Source organism: Elaeis guineensis, chromosome 2, assembly GCF_000442705.2.
Source record: "Elaeis guineensis isolate ETL-2024a chromosome 2, EG11, whole genome shotgun sequence".
NCBI classification, from domain to species: domain Eukaryota; kingdom Viridiplantae; phylum Streptophyta; class Magnoliopsida; order Arecales; family Arecaceae; genus Elaeis; species Elaeis guineensis.
The window spans coordinates 91101563-91120918 of NC_025994.2; the positions used below are offsets into that span (position 1 = coordinate 91101563).

Sequence of the window (19356 nt, forward strand, 5' to 3'; positions counted from 1 at the left end):
ACAAGTAGAAGTGTCCAACAGATAGATCAAATAAATTTTGGAGAAAACTATTAATGCTAATAGAAAGGATTGGTCCTTGAAATTAGTTGATGCATTATGGGCATACCAAACCGCTCTCAAGACCAACCTAGGAATATCTCCTTATAGGATTGTGTTTGAAAAATCTTGTCACTTGCCTGTTGAGTTAGAGCACAAAGCCATGTGGGCCATTAAAAATTTAAATATGAAATTAGACGTAGCTGGAAACCACAAAAAGCTTCAAATTAATGAATTAGAAGAACTTAGAAATGAAGCTTATAAGAATTTTAGGATATATAAGGAACAAATCAAAGTATTTCATGATCAGACAATTATGAGAAAATCTTTTACTCCTGGATAAAAAGTTTTTTTATACAATTTTAGATTACACCTATTTCTTGAAAAGCTTAGGTCTAGATGAACAGGACCATTCTTAATTAAAAAAGTTTTTCCACATGAAGCTGTAGAAATTGAAAATCCAAATAATGATGTTGTGTTTAAAGTTAATGATCAAAGATTAAAATCATTCTTAGAACTACCCAAAAAATCTATTGATGAAGCCATAGTTCTCTATGAGTCAACTTATCACGATTAAATTGTTTGAAATATTTTGTCTGACTGAAGATATTAAACTTAGCACTTCTGGGAGGCAACTCAATTTTTTTTCTATTGAATAAATAGAGATACCAGTCTTTGGACTTCGAATTTGAGACCAACATCGCACCAAATCACCTCCAACAAAGAACACATATTCACCAGGTGACATTTTTTTTTTTTTTGCATTACATTACCTTTCCTGCTTCATTAGAAATAATGAATTTATGTTGGAGGGTTAAAAAAAAATTTGAATAAATTGTGTCTTAAGCAAAATAGATTAGGAAAAGAATAATAAGGGTTAGAAAGTATTTGCTAATGACTATAGTGAGTTAAGGAGTAGATTAATTAGGCATACTTTTAGCAACTTACTTAGATCACTCAAAGGCTATTAGCACTTCTAATTGCACATGTACATTGACAAGGCAAAATAAGTGCTGATTGTGAGGCTGACTGAGGATTCAATTATCACTTAAAATTAGTAATTGATATATACTCCAATCAAAAATTTAAATTTGAGAAAAGAACTACATGCCTAAAATAAAAGTACAAAACACAGAGTATATGTGGATTGTCTTAAGCTTAGTAATCAGATCTCTGTACCTAAGTCAAGTGTGAAGGTTCACGTCAAATGGTGAAGGGAAGGCCAGGATGCTCAGCACAAAAAAAAAATCTTAGTTCATAAACTTTATTTAGGGATGTATAGAAAATTAATCAAAATAAGGTGATAAGAGAAGATACATTTGTCCTTTACAAGCCAGCACTCAAATGCTAAGTTGGTCATCACAAACACAAGTGCTGTAGATCTTTTGATATATTCTAAAAAAGTTTTTGATTGTATTAACTATGAAATTTACTTCTAAAGCTCAATATTTAATTAGTGATACTTGCTAAACTCTTTGACTTTCAATCCTAGATCTACTTTTGTAAAGGATGATTTTAATAAAATATTATCAAAAATATAAAAAAAATTTATTGTATTGCTAGGAGACTAGTAATGAATAAGTTGGGGAGTGTGATAAGTACAATAAATATCCTAATAAAAGTATCAAAATATATATATTAATTGACTTTCATTCCTTAAGAATTAATGCTTTTGTTTGTGTTTTGCAGGATAAATGATCAAGCCAACTTAAGATCAAAATAATAACCAAAAAGCTTAAATAAATCCGATTCATGTGCGCCATCCACAGAAATTAGATGCGGCTCACAAAAAAAATATATCAAAACGGTATATAGCAGCCCAAAATAATATAATGCATGCCCAAAGAAAGAGTTCCAAAGAGTTCATAGGAAGCAAATGGGGTATAGCAGGGAAGTCTTCATGTGGGTTTTTGGTGGTTTAAATGATTCGGAGCCCACAACATTTCATCATGCAGCTTACAGAAGATATATTAAAAAGAAGCAAACTGGGCTTAGGTCTTCACATGGGCCAATTTTGAGTGGTCTTCGATAGGGTCCACAGGAGATTTGAAAAGCCTTTGATGCAGTCCACAAGGGGTTCTTTTCAAGTGGTTCACAAGTATTTTTTTTGGACACGGGACCCAGCATGAAACAGGGAGGGAGCTGCATGTAGGCAGCACGCGGGCACATGAAAGTGTGTGTGCGGCGTGGTTCAAGCAAGCACGGTCTGGGGAGAAGAACACAGAGCGAACGCAGACACACGATGGGAATGTGCGATGGAATAGAATAATATAATAATAAAAAGAAAATTCTTCTTTTTAGTCCCACATCTAAAAACCATAAAAACTCCCTCCTTCCTAATACCTATAAAAAAAGCTTCAATGCTTCTACTTTGGGAGATATCTCTCTCCACCCCATAATTTTTGTAGGGGGTCTGTGTGACAGACAGACATACCCACCTTTTAAATCTTTTTAGCCACCTTATTTTTATTTTCTCCCACCCTTCCAACACACGAGAAGGAGAGTTAGCCAGGGGGAGGTTGGTCCCAAGCTAAGAGAGGGAGAGAAGTCTGGTTCTGTAAAAAAAATTATTTTATTTTCTGTTCAAACTCCAAGTCTTGTTAATGGTTTAGGAGTTAAAAATTTTTGTATCAAAATTTTTATTCAGCAATAAATTAGTTATTTTCTTTCTATTTAATTTTTATAATTTTTTTTATTTAATTTTTATAATTTTAATTTCTGCAATAGGGTAGTTTAAATTTTTGTATCTTTTAATTCTATAATTTTTAATTTTTGTAAATTAAATTTCAGTATGTAGAATTAGATTTTATTTTAATTTTTCTTCGGGCTTCAAATTAACTATGTCTGGCTAAGCAATCTCTTTGGAATTTGCGATGAAGCTAGATCATGAATAGAAGCCTGCTCCATTAAACCTCTCTTTTCGAGCTTTTAATTTTTAGAGTCCTTCTCCCTTCATTTCTCACGCTAAGAGACTTGATGGGTTATCGTTGGGTCAGAATCCCTTCATAATCCATACTTGATTCGGTGCAAGAGTGGATGATTGGTAGAAGGCTCATAATTTTCTAAATCATTTTTTTTTTCTTATAAAAATCTTGATGGGTTATAGTTGTGTTAGAATCCCTCCATAGCCTATACTTGGACAACACAAGAGAAGTGAAGAAAGGAAGAGTCTCTTAATTAGTGTGAAAATAAAATGCTTGATGGATCATAGTTGAGTTAAATCTCTTCATGGTCCATACTTGTTCATATTTTACACCTTAATTAAGAGACATTATAAGAGAAATCATATGAAAGCTCTCTAATTCATTGGTCTAGTGGATTCAAAAGTCCTAGATCTTTGAGATAATTTGCATTTATAATTGATTAGTTTACTGTTTTGGTCGTTCGTAATTCAACAATCAATCTCTTTTCTTTTCCTTTAAAGCTCGTCTGAGCAAGCATTTAAATACAGTTTAAAATCCAATTCTTCGTAGGATCGACTCATACTCATCGGATGTGCTATATTGCACATCATGCGCTTGCGGTAAATTTAAGATACATCAAATTATTGGCGCCGTTGTCGAAGAATTGGCGTGTTTAAATTGTATTTCAGATTCTTGTTCTTCATACTTTTAGTTTTAGTTTTAATTTTAGTATTTTTTTTTCTGTTTTTTAGAAATATCATTCAAAATGATGTTTTTAGGAATGTCATTTTCATTGGCATTTTTTTTTTGATGGTAGAATTTTACGTGGACGATGAGCTGGATCAAAGAAATGCCATTTCAAATGATGTTTTCTCAAAAAAAATATTATTTAAAATAATATTTTATAAATTTTATATTATTTTTATAAATAAATTAAAAATTATATTAAATTGATAAAAAAAATTAAATTATATTAGTACGGTAAAGAAATCGGTTAATACTTATGGTTATCCGGCCGTTAGTTGTATCCTTTGCTCAAAAGAAGCTTCCTACGCATGAATCCGCCTTTGGATCATCCACTTCTCGCTTTGAGAGGTGTGCAGCAGAAAATAATGCGTTCGGCTTGCATTCCGATCTGTGCGGTAGGTGATCGAACGGTGAATAGGGGCAAAGGGAGGTGAGTCCTTCTTTTGCGCGAAGGATGCACCACGTACGTGCCCGAACTGACCTGCCCCAATGTCACCACTCTCTCCTGTCCCTCCACTCCCTCTGCTCCTCCTCCGACCTCTTCGAGTCCTCGTGCAAGGAGCACGGCAGGGGCGACGCCTCCAAGAAAGGGAAGCTCGCCCGCTTCTAGGCCTTTGAGGACGACAGCGCCTTCGTCGACGGACAACGCGGCGGCCAATTCCTCCTCCACCTTCTCCCTCATGCATTCGCCGGTCTCACCCACTATGAGTTCCAAATCTTGGGCTCAACCCCGGGCTACGCCCTGGGACAGCCGGACGGCGTTTCGGGGGGTTCTTGGCGATGTTCCGGACTCGATTGATTGGTGGAAGAAGGGTCTGTGATCCATGTTATGGATCAGGGAAGCTGAGGTATGATCGCCTTCTTTTTTTCCTTTATTCATTTCGTTAAAAAAGTTGTCTCTTTGTTTGCTTCCCATGAAAAAGCTTCCTTTTTTTATACAAATTCCAGCTGGTTTGATCTTATATTGCGAAATTGCGAACCATTAAAAAGAAGAAGACTAAAGATCATTCTTCAAGTATTTTTTGTGCTTTCTTCAGGTTCTTGCAACTATTCTTTTTAGTAGACACTGTAGGCATCATCATTTTGTCCATTGTTTTAACACATCCCTCAACGAAAGGAGAACCTATTTATGATAGAGGCCATCCCGGCCATGCATGACATCATCTCCATCATGGACATAATAGGCTTAATATTTCAATAATTGCAAAAATTTTTACTTTATAGATATTCTTATAGTGATTGACTGTTAGCTTCATAATTTTCTGAGAATTTCCATTTTTTTAGTTGTCAGCATATTTTGCAGGGCGCATGAGTTTCGATAGCTACACTCAAGTTGAGAGTGCTGCTCTTGGTTGTCAGATTTGACAATTATTTTGATTTCTCACAGCAACTTGTCGTTAGATTTGTTGGAGCACCATCCAGTTTATATGTATCAATCTCCATTGCAAGATTTGTCACACTATAAGATTTTTCAATAGCAAAACATTACTAGAGTTCTTACTGTAGGACTTCAGGTACCGTGAGATTAGCCATTAGACATTATCTTTGGAGGTTTTCATAATGAGCAATAATCTTGTATGTGCTGCAGAAACAAAGCCAAACAAAATGACAGCTCCTCTGCAAACCTTATTTACCACTTCTCAGCTAGGCATGTAATGTAGTTTTGGAATCTTTATATAAGACGAGCAATATCAAGTGGACTTGAACAGCCCTGTTGTTCAGACCCATGCGTTTTCTTACACTCTGGTTTGTCCTTTTGCTTGTGGGATCTACATCAGTAAACAATTCGAATATTAATAAAAATCTCATGTCATACTCTTTTGATCATGTCCAAGCAATTCCATTATGGAGGGAATAAGAATTAAATTCATCTTGCTTTCTGGTTAGCCATGTAGGACTTTTACCTCAATATGTTCTTGGCTTTACCTAAATTCTTTACAAAGAAATAACCAAGTTAGAAATACAAATAGTTGTAGATACCCTCACAAGTCTGTTGACATAGCAAGCTGCAAAATGTTATGAATTAGTGAGGGTCTAATCTGTAGAATCAATATTCTTTAGTTTACCTTCACCAATTTTTTTTTTTTTTCAATTTTGTGATACATTAATATAAGAACTAATCATAACGCACTATCTGGCTAGGTTTATCATATTTCTTGATTACTTTAGGAATTCAAACCTAATAGGTTCTTACTCATTAATTTTAAAATATTGACTTAGGGTGAAAACTCGATATTTCATTATGCCAGATGTATCAATATATACTACAAGGTACTTAGGTACACTAACTTTTGTATAGACATGGAAACGAAAATGCCACATACGAATTAAATTTAGAAGGAATACATCAAAATACAGTTTTAGAAAGAACAAAGCTGGTCTAAAAACCACTGACTGTACGGATTGATGGTGTCACTATGTTGTTGCTCATGAGCATCAAACAAGCAACCTCAATAATTGCATATCCTCATTTTGGGTCCAAGTAAAATCCAGTCTAGTGACTAATTTCTCTCCTAGCAGTAGCCTTCTGTATAGGGATCACAAGAGGAAGCTAGGAGCTCTCTAATGCAGAAATAAGAAAAATCATTGGCCAAAACACTCATTGCATAGTGAAATTTTTTTTTTCCAAAGGATAAGTTCTCAACAGTCATGGATGTTTCACAACATTGATTTCTTGGAAAAATGAGTGACTGAAGCTGAATATGTAGGTGCATCTGCTAGATAGGACTGAAAAGAAGGCACATTGAACTAAATTTGGCAAAGGAAACATCTGGAAACCCTAGAAGACGTTTGGGTAGTCTGTAATTTGGGTTTTCTCTTTCATGAAAGTCTATTTCTTTCCTTTAAAAAAGTAAGAAAGAGGCTAAAGGTTGTAATTGATTTGTATCGCATCTATCCTTCAACTTCAAATTCAAAATCAAAGTTAGTTCTCAAATCCAGGTTTATGATGCCGCTATTGGCTCTTTTATCTTGGAGGATTCTCGATCACCACTCAGACAGACATACTGCCTATCTTACTTCAGGGATTCTTGTCAAAGATTTCTCCCAACAACCTTGAGATTCTAGCAAGCCCTCCTTTTTATACAACTTTCAGCGTCCTTACGGTTGCCATTCTCATTCATTGACTAGTTAGTGAGGGAATACTATCCCCTCACGATATCTATTCACCAAGTGTCCATTCATTTTGTTTTGTGTTATTATTATGGAACAACAGATTATGGTTATCTTAGTCATTCTTTCCACACTTCCATCAGTTGAATGAGATAATGGTTCAGACAAGGCTTAGATAATGTCGGGGGTATTATATCATTTATCACTTGGCTTGGAGTGCACACCGGTGCTAGGATGTGGGATGCACATGATGTTTTCACCCAGTATGAGTGTTTATTAGATGGTTGTGGCACTGTTAGCCAGCAGAGCTTCAGAGATTTATATTTTTGCAAAAATCAGCAAACTCCAAGTTTTGGGTTATATGCTTTTATTTTCCTTTGGCAGATAATTATGTGAGTCCTGAGAAGGGTATAGTTTGGTGAAAGGGGATATTGTTTAAAACAAGTAAAAAAAAACTAAATAGTGGTCCCAATTTTGGTCAATTCAGTTTGAAGTTCAGATTTTGGTTGAAGTTGTCCTTCTTGCAGATGGCCAAGCATTTTTTTTCCCCAGTTCGAAGTAATGCTTTGATTATGATTCATTCAAACTAACTTTGCCTTTTCCATTGAAGAAAATCATGGGAGTCCGACATATTTATCACTGAAAAAGAAGAGAACAACAAGAATGAAAAGAAAGGAATGTAACAAGACTTAACAGATGAAGGCACTGATCCAGCTGCCAAGATCAAGGATAGCAGTGGCAAATTTTGTGTCCTTCCCAACCACCTTGCGCTAAACTCTAGGAATTTCTACACTATCATCTAAGGAATCTAATTGAGTTATGCTAGCTTTAAACCAGAAATAGGGTTTGACAATTTGATCTATGACTTACAAAAGAAGAAAGTGCCTGTCATTCTAGTCTTAATTGCTTTGATTTTGAAGAGAAAAGCCTGTCCTAGATGATGTGCCGCAATCAAGGAATATAATTTGAGAGGTTGTTCTTCTGGATAAGTTTGTAATATAGAAAGAAGGCTCAACATGAGGACCATAGCTTTCATATCTTATCAGGCTTTCCAGTATTGTAAATGGTCTGTTTGTAGAAAATGAAAGTTTTCTTTCTGGGATGGGAAACTTTATGCTGAGAGAGCATTATTACTGAGTTCATATTATGAGTGTTTTTGTAACTAACACCAAGGGAATTTATCAATTTTATCGTCACTCCTCTTTGTACAGAGCAAGCTGTTGTAATGGTCCTTTTATTCACTTAGTGTTTGGTTTCTTTTCCAGGTGTTTGTTGGGCCTTCTCAGCCACTGATGCAGTGGAAGAATAAATCAGATTGTCACCGGATCTCTTGTGAGCCTTCCTGAACAGAAGTCATGTGATTGGGTTTGAACCTATAATAGTGGATGTGGTTGCGGACTCATGGATTATGTATTTCAATGGGTAATACAAAAATCACAGAATTGACACTGCAGATTATCCTTATCAAGCTGCAGAAAGGACCTATCTCAATAGCAAGTAAGTACTTCATATGTCAGCAAACAACATGGTCTTCTTTGGACCCCAGTTTGAATACCATCCTTGTCCAATTGCAGCTAAAACATTGGGTTGTAACAACTGATGGCTCCACCGATGTACCCCCAAACAGCAAAAATCTCTTCATGCTGTTGCAACCAACCTGTAGGCATAGGGATTTGTGATGGTGACAGCATTTCAATTATATTCAAATGGTCTGCACTATGCTGAGGGATAATATGTTTTCTGTTGAAACTGTTTCTTAAAGGCATAACTTTTCACAGCCCATATTTCTTTTTCATGGCAGGGTGGTCCGTGTTCAACATCTTTGGACCATGCTGTAATTGTTGGATATGGCTCAGAAGGTGTTGGTTACTGAATTTTGAAGAACTCAGGGAGAACAAACTGGGGAATGGATGGCTATATATGTATGCTTTGTAATATTGGGTATTTACAAGGGGTCTGCAGTATAAACATGCTTGCTTCCTACCAAACAAAAATAGTCTCCATCTTTTCCAGGCCCAGGACTGACAATGTGTATCTGACCTACCCTCCATAAGGTAATACCTGCTGCTGCACTTGGCATGTTCTAGGACTATGTCTTTCATGGAGTTGTTGTGAGCTAGAAACTGCAGATGGTTTAAGGACCATCGCTTGTTGCCCCCCTGACTACCCAATCTGTGATACCCACAGGAAGCGATGCTGTAAGGTCTCGTCACCTCCACAAACCTACTTACCTTACTGTTATTTACTTGTTTGTTTGTGTATATTTGCATGATTATTTTTTCTAATTTGTTGTTTCCTTTTTCTTGATTTTCTCTTTCCTACTACTCCAGAATCATTTATATTTGCAATTTTGTTTTGACTCTTTTCTTTTTTGAGCCCAGCTAAATGTTTCTGTGGCTGCATGCTAAGTATGGTGTAACTCTTATAGCGTTATTTATATTTTTTGGTTTATATCTTCACAAGTGATACCCTTAGTCATTTTCAATTTATGCGTCTTTAGGAGCTCCTATAATTCCTAAGCTACATCTGATGACCATGACCATCGATCTTGGTATGTTCAGTCCTATTGTTTACTTTCATCCTTGCAGGGTAATGGAAACTGAGAAATTCCACGAGGGTAGAAGGGATTGAAAGGAAATATTCTTACTTGGCAATTGATTCTTGGAATGATTTGCTTGAGGTGTGGGCTCCATAAAATATGGGACAATTGCCATGAAGGTGTGACAATCGTTCTTAACTTTTCATGCCATTGACTGTATGTTTTCTTCACACTGACTAGAATGCTACATCGTGGCCAAAGGTCTCCCCTTCAAGGAATATCTTTCTTCCAATTAAAAATGTTAGGTGGGATTGCTGAACTGTTCCATTTTTACCGTACCACTTGGTGTACTTAGAGAGATTCACAGGGTCTTCATAGTTGTTGGTAAATTAGTATCTATGTAATACAAGAGTTCAGCTATAAGCGTAGTTTGATGCATCAATTTTTAACATGTGTTGATTATGACTTCTCAAATTGCAAATTAGCAGAAGGTGTGATTTACACAGACACGTTTGCTATGTGGAGACTGCTTCATCTAGTTCATGCCAAAATCTTTTTTTTCTCAAAAGCATGCCATAATATAACTAAATGATTTATAAATCTTCATGACATCACTTAATCTGAAGCATTTTCTTCTGTTAATTGAGTCTAAGATCTGACATTGATGAACATGAAATGGAAGCCTATAAAAGTCTATTGATGCTGCATTCAATATCACTGCATATTAGTTGGTGGTGGCTGGTTGAGATTAGAGGGCCCTTTTTCTTCTGCACTCTGGTTCTATAATAATGGTGATTGTGGTGGCTTTCGGTGAAGGCCCAGAGAGTTCATTCATCAACATGAAATTAGCAAATCAACAAAATTATATGGTCTTGTTGAACTGCGTTGTTGGCCAGGAAGTTAATTAAGGGTCATTGAGAGATCTTATTGTGAAATGGCTAACTTGAATATTGTCCTCTGGCAAAGGCAAAGATGCGCTGTAAATTATGATCAGAAATGGATGTTTTTGGCTTGCATCAGATTTAATTTCCCGCAACACTCCCACTGTAGATTCTAAATACATCTCTCTAGGCATGATTCTAAAATGTCAGTATGGATTGATCATAAAACAAAAGCTGAGAAAATGTATTGTAATGGCCGTAACAACCAGCTGCTTCTTATTGGAAAGAATAATCAAACTTGTGATTGTATAGCTCATAACAATCCTGCAAAATCTAATACTAGATAATCGTGGGTGGTGGAGAAATGATACTATTGATTTAATATTTGCTGGTAAAATAATTTTCTTTGAATAGAGATTTATTTTAAAAGATGTAACTTGGGGCTTGCCCTGCTCTGATTGTCACACTTTCTCTATAAGTTTTTTGTTCTAAGCTGTTCTAGGTTCTAACCGATGTGCGGTGCATCTCCAATCATCCAGGGCTAAGGCATTATACTTATAATGCCGGTGAATCTTCCTCTCTCTCTTCAAAATAAAGTTTGTTTATATCATTTGTTTTTATAAAAAGAAAGAAAAATTCATGGATTCAATCTGCCTTTTTTTTAATCTAATTATGGTTTTGCATGCATAATAATTTCTCTTTTGGTTATAATTAAATTCCAAGTCAAAAAAGCTCCATTTTCATGCTTGAAATTTTGTCCTCATTTTCATAACCGCTATTCCACTTTCTTTTTCTTCTTTTTCTTGTTGTTTTCGTGGAATTAAAATGGGTGGAAGGCCAACCAAGTACTAGGGCTGAGCACAGGTCGGGTTGAGAGAAAAATTTGACCCGACTAAACCCAATCGAGTTGAAAAAAATCCAACCCGCTGTCGACCGTTTATCATATATAAATCATTTGAAACTGAAGTTAACGGTTTGTAGCGGGGTCGGGTGGGTTGTGTCGGTTTGAACTTCAATATTGATCCAATGTTGATTTTAAACGTCACAAACCATTACACCATTCAATTCATATAAAAACTAGGATATAATAATTTCATAACATTCATAAGTTAGTATATAATATGTTATAATTGTTGATTTTCAATTCTTCAAATAGTCTAAATATTAAAAAATACTATATTGGTCTGTCGGGTTTGGTTTCATATGGATTAAAAATAAAAAAATTGAATCTGACCGTAATTAACTGAATTTTTTACGAATTACAATCCGATTCAAGTTCGGTTTCATACGGATTCGGTTTCATATGGATTGGATTGGGTGGGTTTCTTTGGGTTTCGATTATTTGTTTAGCCCTACCAAGTATCAAGATTTTCTGTATTAATACAAGAAAAAAAAAAATCTGGTTCTGATTCCTCCCTCTTGAAATTTTCAAGTGATAAAGGAGTGCTTCAACCAACCGCACAAGTGACTTGTTCTGACTTGTTCAAACAACCGCACAAGCGATGAGTGAGAGATGTTCTGACTTGGAAAGCTGTCTCACATCCATGGACCATCTCACACATTTTTAGAGAATCTAACCAAGCAGTTGGCCTCTGAATCTATTTCGGGAGCCTTGCAATTTTCTCAATTGGATACTTTACCTACACAGTTGGCTGCTACATTGCATGCGGATGCTATTGGGGTCAATTATGGAAGATACACCTAACTTTTTAAATACTTATTTCATGGTTCTCTGGTTTCTTTTAGCTCGCACAATTATTGCTGTACATCAGATGAGTATTTGGCTTTCAGTATGGTTATTTTTAACTCATAGTTCATCTGGACCTGATTTACTACACTCTTGGGAAAGTTATTCTATGGTTAATGACTGCCTAATGGTGTCCTGTATGCCAAGCTGGGGGGTTCGTTTCTTTCTCCTTGCTCAATTTTTATTCCGGCTACAGGCTCATACCGTGCCACATATGTATCCTCATCTGGCACAATCTGGTTATACAGATTACTACATGCTTAGTTCAAATACTTCTACATCGAACAAAATTCTGGTCCATTATCCTTTGGCTGTTTCAGGTTTGGTTGATGATGTTTCCTACCCTGGGATGCAGCAATTAAATTCTGAGCATGTGTTGGAATGGAAGCTGAGAATTCAGCACACAAATTCTTATATCATGCATCAAGGGTCAATTAAATGGTGCTGGGCGCCTGCTTTCAGGTTTCTTGTCACAACAAAAGTAATCTATGATGTTCTTCTGCGGTGCCTCATTGCCAGGTTCTGTTTCCATGCCGTTCTGTTTTCCTGCGGTGCCTCGGTGCCAGGTCCTACTGCCATGTTATACTGTTGTTCCGCTTTTGGCCTCCCTCCCATGGCAGTTCCAAGCGCCGGGTGCACCTTAAATTAATTTCATGCTGTAGGTTATCTTTTTTGGTTTTTTACATTTGCTGCGTTGGCAGAGTTATTGTGTTCCTTTTCAGGTTGTATGTCTATTTTGGGTTACAGGGTTCATTGTAATATGTACTAAACGCTTTACTTAATACAGACTTGTCCTTTCTACAAAAAAAAAAAAAAAAAAAACCAACCGCACAAGTGCATTTATCAATTTTTGTTAATAAAAAAAAAGTGTGGAAATGCATCACAACTATCCATCCATTCCTTTCCCCAGCATTGCATGTGTACTTAATTAAAAAAAAAAATAATCAAATTTGAGTATTTTTGCAATTTGTGGGTGAAACACATCACCCACCATCCATAGAATATGAAACGATCGATGATTAAATAGGTGATCGAACATTTCAGTCCTATTCAAATATTGACCGTTCTTCGCAAGAACCGAAAATATTTGCGGTTCAACCATAAAGCACAGTGGATCTGGACTCAAATAGTCAACTTGGCCTTCACGAGTCGTTTGTGCCTATCAAAAGCTAGTTTCACTTTCACCCGAAGGGTCCCACGCGCATCCAGGAACGTTCTCGATTAACCAAACGAGCGTCCAACCTCGGGCCACGCAAGCCGGGAGGGAGAGCCCCTACGCCCTTCGCGCGTCGCCGGTTGTTCTGCCTCGCCCGCGCACGCCTGCGGTGCGATTCGGAGCCCGTCCAAGCCAAGGCCTCTCGAGTTCTTCCTCGCAGTGGCGGCGATGATGGACTTGGATCCCAGGCATTACGAGCACGTAGTAAGTCTTCTCTTCCTTACCCCCTTCTTTCCTTCTTGTTCTCTTATTTACTATTTGGGATTTTTTTTTTTTTTTTGTAATTTTTGAGTCTCGAATTGGTCGGCTAGGTTTCTCTGTACCTTTTGGTGGATTGTTGCATTACAACACTCGACGATCTCTGCGAGATTGTTTGTCTTCATAGTTCTTATCTTATTTTGTTTTATTTCATTTTTTTTTTCCTAGCTTGCATCTAATCGGTTTGGGTGGGCACTGCGATTTAATAGGACGATGGATTATAATTTTTTTATTACAGAGAAGGGTTTATTGGGGCTTAATTTGGTATTAAAAATGATCTTTAAATGAAGAGAGAGAGATAAGTTTAGTACCTTGAAATGGTGTTGGTGAGGCGTGATTTCGTGAATTTCGATTTTTGTTGCAAAATTATGGAAGTATTGATGGAACGTATAGTTGAATGGGGAAATGGCAGTTTCAAACTTGTAAGTGGGTGGAGCTTTTCAATATTAGATCAGGCTGAATGCCCTAGGTGAGAGCGTTAACATTAACATTGTTATTTGTTGATGTATTGGTCTTTGCATAGGTTTTCCATTTTCTCGAAACCTTTTTAAGATTTAGAATAAACCGTGCTGCAATTTGTTCATCTGTCTGTTCTCATATGGGCATCTGATTGAGATGGCTATTTTAGTGAATTTAGTAGATAAAACATGGGACACATTGCACTTAGCTTCTTCACTTCTGTAGAGCTTCCGTAGTAGCTATCTATTATCAAATGAAATAATGGAAGGCAAAGATTGATTACTTACGAGCAGAAACTAGATGACATTCTGCTGGGACTGAAGGGCTAAGGAAATAGAGCAGTTTAAGAGGTTAACAATCAAATCTATTAACCTCTTACATTTGTAGCTCCCACTTCCATCTGGGATACAGCATTATCAAGGATATTTGTGTATGTATTTGTTTTGTCGAATGAGTTTAGTGCTATGATTAGCGGATATATTAATTGAAGGTTTTGATTTTATAATATATGGATCTGATATCTCCCTAGTTATGTTCTAGTAAATTCAACATCGCTGGATGAGTTTCACATTCCCAGAATGAAACTTCACACTTCTTCTTCCTCTTGTTTTTCATGTTCTAGTAAATTCAATGGTGTTAGACTTCTGTATGGAACTCTTATGGAACAGCATTTTGGTGCTGCTGCTGTGCACTGGTCATCCACCTTATCAATGATTTTAGTGCATTTCTTGCACTACTTTCTATGGCTGCACTGAGAAGAGGCTTATATACCTTTCCATCTTTTTACCATTTCCTTTTGCTAAATTCGGTGCAATCTCTGCAGTTGGCTGATGTTTTGTGACATTTCTGTTGATTTAATTATCTTGTAGCCTTCTTCAGTATCTTTTATTTTTAGGTTGATCATCATGCTAGCTTGTTTCTTTTGTATTTTCTTATTCTTTTTTGCCCCTTTTTGCATCTGAATATAAGTTAGTAATTTGTCTATAGAAGCAAAAAATCTAGCTGTAAGAATGAATGTGAGCCGATGGAAGTTCTATTGTTACAGTTCACAAAGGCTGAGAAACTTGTACCTTGGGAGCGCTTTGATGAAATCAATTTTCACCGAGTTTAGAAATCTATTTGGTCATCCAAAATTCCAGCATGACTTTGTCGGTAAGGACAATGTGGTCCTTTTCTCTTCCATCGCTGAAAGTTGTGTTGATTCAGACTGATGAACTGTTGAAGTTAGATTTTAGATGTAGTGCAGTGGCCTTGAAATTGGCTATATAAATGAAGTTCCTAAGGAGATAGAGGGAGAGATAGCTATGTTGAATTTATGAACTGTAGCAATTTGATTGCGGTAAACACCTCACCAGGATTGTAGAAACATAAAGTTGCTTGAGACTTGAGTAATGGTATTCTTAGCGAGTCCTTTGAAAGAAAGAATGATATCTATGTATTTGACCTGGGTTGTTTCTTTGGTAAAATACCATTTTCAGTTTTATAGCCTGCTGTTGAACCTAGGAAGGGGAAGGTATTTCGAGCTAGTAACATTGTCTGGTCTAAGGATCCCTTCACCAGATTAATGATCCTTAGCATAGATGTGTACTTTTTATTTCACAACTTGATAAGGGTACCAGTATATGATAACCCAAATGATCTTTCACATGTTTGGTGACATTTGGGCTGAATGTTATATACCTTACATGCAAGATTTTTATTGTTTTGGGTTAGAAAAAAAGGTTTTTCCACATCAAGCACTGTCCAGTTATCAAAATACAACACTGTATAGAAAATCCAAAAAGATATATGAGAATTGAGCATTTTAGAAGGAATTGATTATTTTTATTGTTATTGTTATTATTGTTATCAGTCATTATATTGCTGTTATTATATTTATTATTGTTGTTGTTGTTCTTATTATTGTTGTTGTTGAGGACTTGGGACTATAGTAAGGGAGAGGGCAAATACTACTGGAAAAAACTAAGGCAGAAATTCTTTTTGAGGGCTGAGAGGGCAAATACTTGATCATACTTATGCTACTGCATCCCTCTAGCCTCTTCCTACTCTTCCTCTTTCTCTCTATATTTATTATGTATCAGGGCATGCCAAGTATTGGCAAGGTACAGTATAATATTGTGTTGGGGCTTACTGGGAGTGGTTTAATACACAAAATGTTAAACCTTGCAATCAGCAGTCTTGACATGAAATAATACAAGTTGATTGTGGGTGGATAAATGCTCCTTCCAGCAAACAAAACCAGGCAGGAATATTAGGGAAAAGTGAAAATGTTGAATGCATGTTCAAATGTTTCTCCCTACCAGAATTCCCATGTCAATAGCATAATGATTCCCATTATTTCATGTGAAATAAATTAAGTAGAATTAATTATGATAAATAAGTCTCTCGCTAGTACATTCTAGGTAAGACTTAATAGGGTAAAATGGAATTGTGACCAAGGTTCGACATATCGTACTGAACCAAAGTAGTATGGAGGATACCATATCATATCTGTACCAAACTGCTATGCGGTATGGGGCCTTACTAGCACTTGATACACAGAATTGGCCCTATACTGAGCATACCAACATAGTAACAGGGTGGCAATAGCATGGGGCCCAATATCGAGATGGCATACGTCGATTGCAACTATTTATCTTCTTAGTGTTAAATTGTCATTCTTCTGATTTGAAAATCTCTCATAACAGAGTTTGTGCTATCCTAAAGGTGCCTCTTCATAAACTTCTGCAAGATTCAAAAACTAAATCTTATCATAGTCTCACACACTAGATTTTGGATTTTTTTAGTTTTGCAAGTTTTCCTTTTTTCCTTCTACAAACTTGAATCAGAATTAATTGGTAGACAGATATCCTATTTTGAGCAAAAGGTTGGGAAGATTCTAAGAATAACAAGTATGGCAGTTTCTTGATCTTTGTATCCACAATAAAAATTGTATGTTGTATTTCCCACATTCTTCATTCTTGCAGTCATTATTAATCTGCTTACCTAGCATCATCAAACGAATCCTGAACTATTTCCTTTTATGTTGGAACTCCAGGTACTGATTTTTTTTTCCCTTTTTGTTGCTTATAGAAAGTCAATGACAGTGATGCTCGCAATATTGTCCTATCATATCTTGTGCATAACTGTTTCAATGAGACAGCAGAGACCTTTCTTGCTTGTACTGGAATGAAGCAGCCTGTCGATTATCTTGTGGACATGGACAAAAGAAAATGGAAGTGACTTGCAATTTGTTCAAGACATGCTAATCTTAGATTTCCTATACCCCTCTGGGATTAGCAAATTTAAAATTCAATATATAATTATTGTCAGAGATCAATTTCTTGTACCCATTGCCTAATCTTCATGCAGTGAAATGTGCATATTCATCTATTTAGACGGTTGAATTGTTTGGTTGCTGTTAAATGGGACATGTAATTCTTTTGGATGGTCTAAAAGAATTCACACAGTAAGTCAGCCTAGATGATAAGACATTGTCAATAAATATAGCATTCGTACTTGTGTAAGATGTAACAGCACACATAGTTTAGTTTGTACCTTAACATGTTTGAAACTAATAAGAAAACTTGTTCCAGGAGCAGAATTTTTTGCCAAGGAATCCCTTTAAGTTGATTCTTTTTTTTCATTTGTTTATTAAACTTGGACCTTGGAAATTCTAAGGCTGCCCAATTCTTTGAAGGGATGGAGCAGCCTGCGATGTTGTCAAGTCAAGTCGTTGTCATGATGAAGTGATTGATTAGTAAGCTTTTATTGCTGTCGGTTAAATTAGATGCATAAAATGACAAACCTGGTGGATTGTATCGTCCAATTAACTTTCTGTATATCTGACCATACGTATGCAGGTATGTACATATATTCTTTGAAACGGTAAAATATGTAGAATGAGCCAATGTGTTCATAAATCATTCTCCTGCAAAAAGTCACAAAACCACCCTTTTTCGGAGTATAATTTGATTTTCTGTGTATGATTTGACGTCTCACATCATAAAGCGAATCATTTTTATATAAATAAAATGGAAGAATTTACCTTTTGCCATGTCATCTTTATACATTTGGAAAAACATATCTATGGTTCTAGATTAGCTTACTGTTTATCTGAATATCTCATGGGCAACAAATGTCATAACAAACAATTATGTGCTGATATATTCTTAGATACAGTGAAGTGTGTAGAATGTCCAATGTGCTACTAATTATTCTCCTTCAAATAATTCAAAATGACCCTTTTTTTGCATAATTTGGTCTCAAATCATAAAGTGAATCAATTTCGTAAGATAAATGGATGAATTTACCTTTTGCCATTTCGTCTTTATAGATTTGAGATGAGTGAAAATATAAGTATATATTGACTTAGAGTCATAACTGTATTTTCGGTTATCTGTTGCAATAGTCCATTTTGCGTTGGATGGAAATGCTCTCAAGGCCATAGAGCTGACAGAACAACTAGCACCGAACTTACTGGAAGATGACAAGGATTTGTATTTTGATCTATTAAGCCTTCACTTTATTGATCTCGTTTGTTCAAGGAAATGGTAAGGGATCCATAAATCATCATTCTGAAAATGACATGCAAGACTTCTGGCTTAAGTATGATTCATCTGTAAATGACAGCACAGAAGCTTTGGAGTTTGCTCAAACCAAATTAACACCATTAGGGAGGGTGCATAAGTATGTTCAGAAATTGGAAGTATGTCTCTAAAACTAATATGCTTGTGTTAAACTACCCTAAGATATCATATCTTTCATGGTTTGTTGTTTATCATGGCCATCAAGTTCTTATAAAAACAATACTTTTTTGGTGATACACCAGGACCTTATGGCTCTGTTAGCTTATGAGGAGCCTGAAAAATCACCAATGTTTCATTTACTGAGCTCCGACTACTGACAGAATATTGCAGACTGTCTGAATCAAGCTATCTTGGGTATGTTAACTTTATGGCAACTCTCTGTTTGCATCTGAACTGATTTATTCTCCCCTTCTCTTGATATGAAAGGGAGTATTTTATAATACTTGATCTGATGGTTAATTTCAGCACATGCCAATCTGCCTAGCTATTCTTCAATGGAAAGGCTGATACAGCAAGCACTGTGGTTAGACAATTCCTACATCAGGAGTTCAGCAAGGTACATAATTACTTACTTTTGTTTGCTATTTATAGATATGCTTTATCTAACCTTTTTTCCTCTAAACTAGTTGTTTTACATAATGAAATCATTTATAAGCTTATGCCTGATTTTGACTGTCAGTTAGACACCTGCAATTTCTGGCTTAAAGCACGTGATTAAAAGTAGCTTGAGTATAACTGTAAGCCTTGCTCGAACTATTTGGGGTCAGTGCTAGAGGTTCCTTCTGTCTTGTTTGAAACTATTCTGAGAGAGCATATTATACCCCGGTCCTTCTCAATCATTCAACTCAATTTGTAGTATAAGGTGGCTAAAGTAAAATGGAAACTAAACAA

General features: G+C 36.0%; 1 protein-coding gene and 1 pseudogene across 1 annotated transcript; both read left to right on the forward strand.

Annotated features, from left to right (window-relative positions):
- The first annotated feature begins 4140 nt into the window (after positions 1 to 4140).
- Positions 4141 to 9428, forward strand: LOC105055278 (probable cysteine protease RD21B; annotated as a pseudogene).
- An 8247-nt stretch (positions 9429 to 17675) lies between these two features.
- Positions 17676 to 18782, forward strand: LOC140855302 (uncharacterized). The gene is made up of 4 exons (XM_073251178.1): positions 17676 to 17739; positions 18288 to 18429; positions 18509 to 18584; positions 18708 to 18782. Exons 1-4 carry the CDS (start codon positions 17676 to 17678, stop codon positions 18780 to 18782), a joined length of 357 nt encoding a protein of 118 aa, XP_073107279.1.
- The last annotated feature ends 574 nt before the right edge of the window (positions 18783 to 19356 follow it).

What these genes read in the sequence shown, in the direction of transcription:
- LOC140855302 (XM_073251178.1), top strand. Translation starts at nt 17,676, where the DNA reads ATGACAAACCTGGTGGATTGTATCGTCCAATTAACTTTCTGTATATCT. An exon ending in ATCTGACCATACGTATGCAG is followed by an intron (nt 17,740 to 18,287) that starts GTATGTACATAT and finishes CTGTTGCAATAG; the next exon opens with TCCATTTTGCGTTGGATGGA. An exon ending in AGTATGTTCAGAAATTGGAA is followed by an intron (nt 18,585 to 18,707) that starts GTATGTCTCTAA and finishes GTGATACACCAG; the next exon opens with GACCTTATGGCTCTGTTAGC.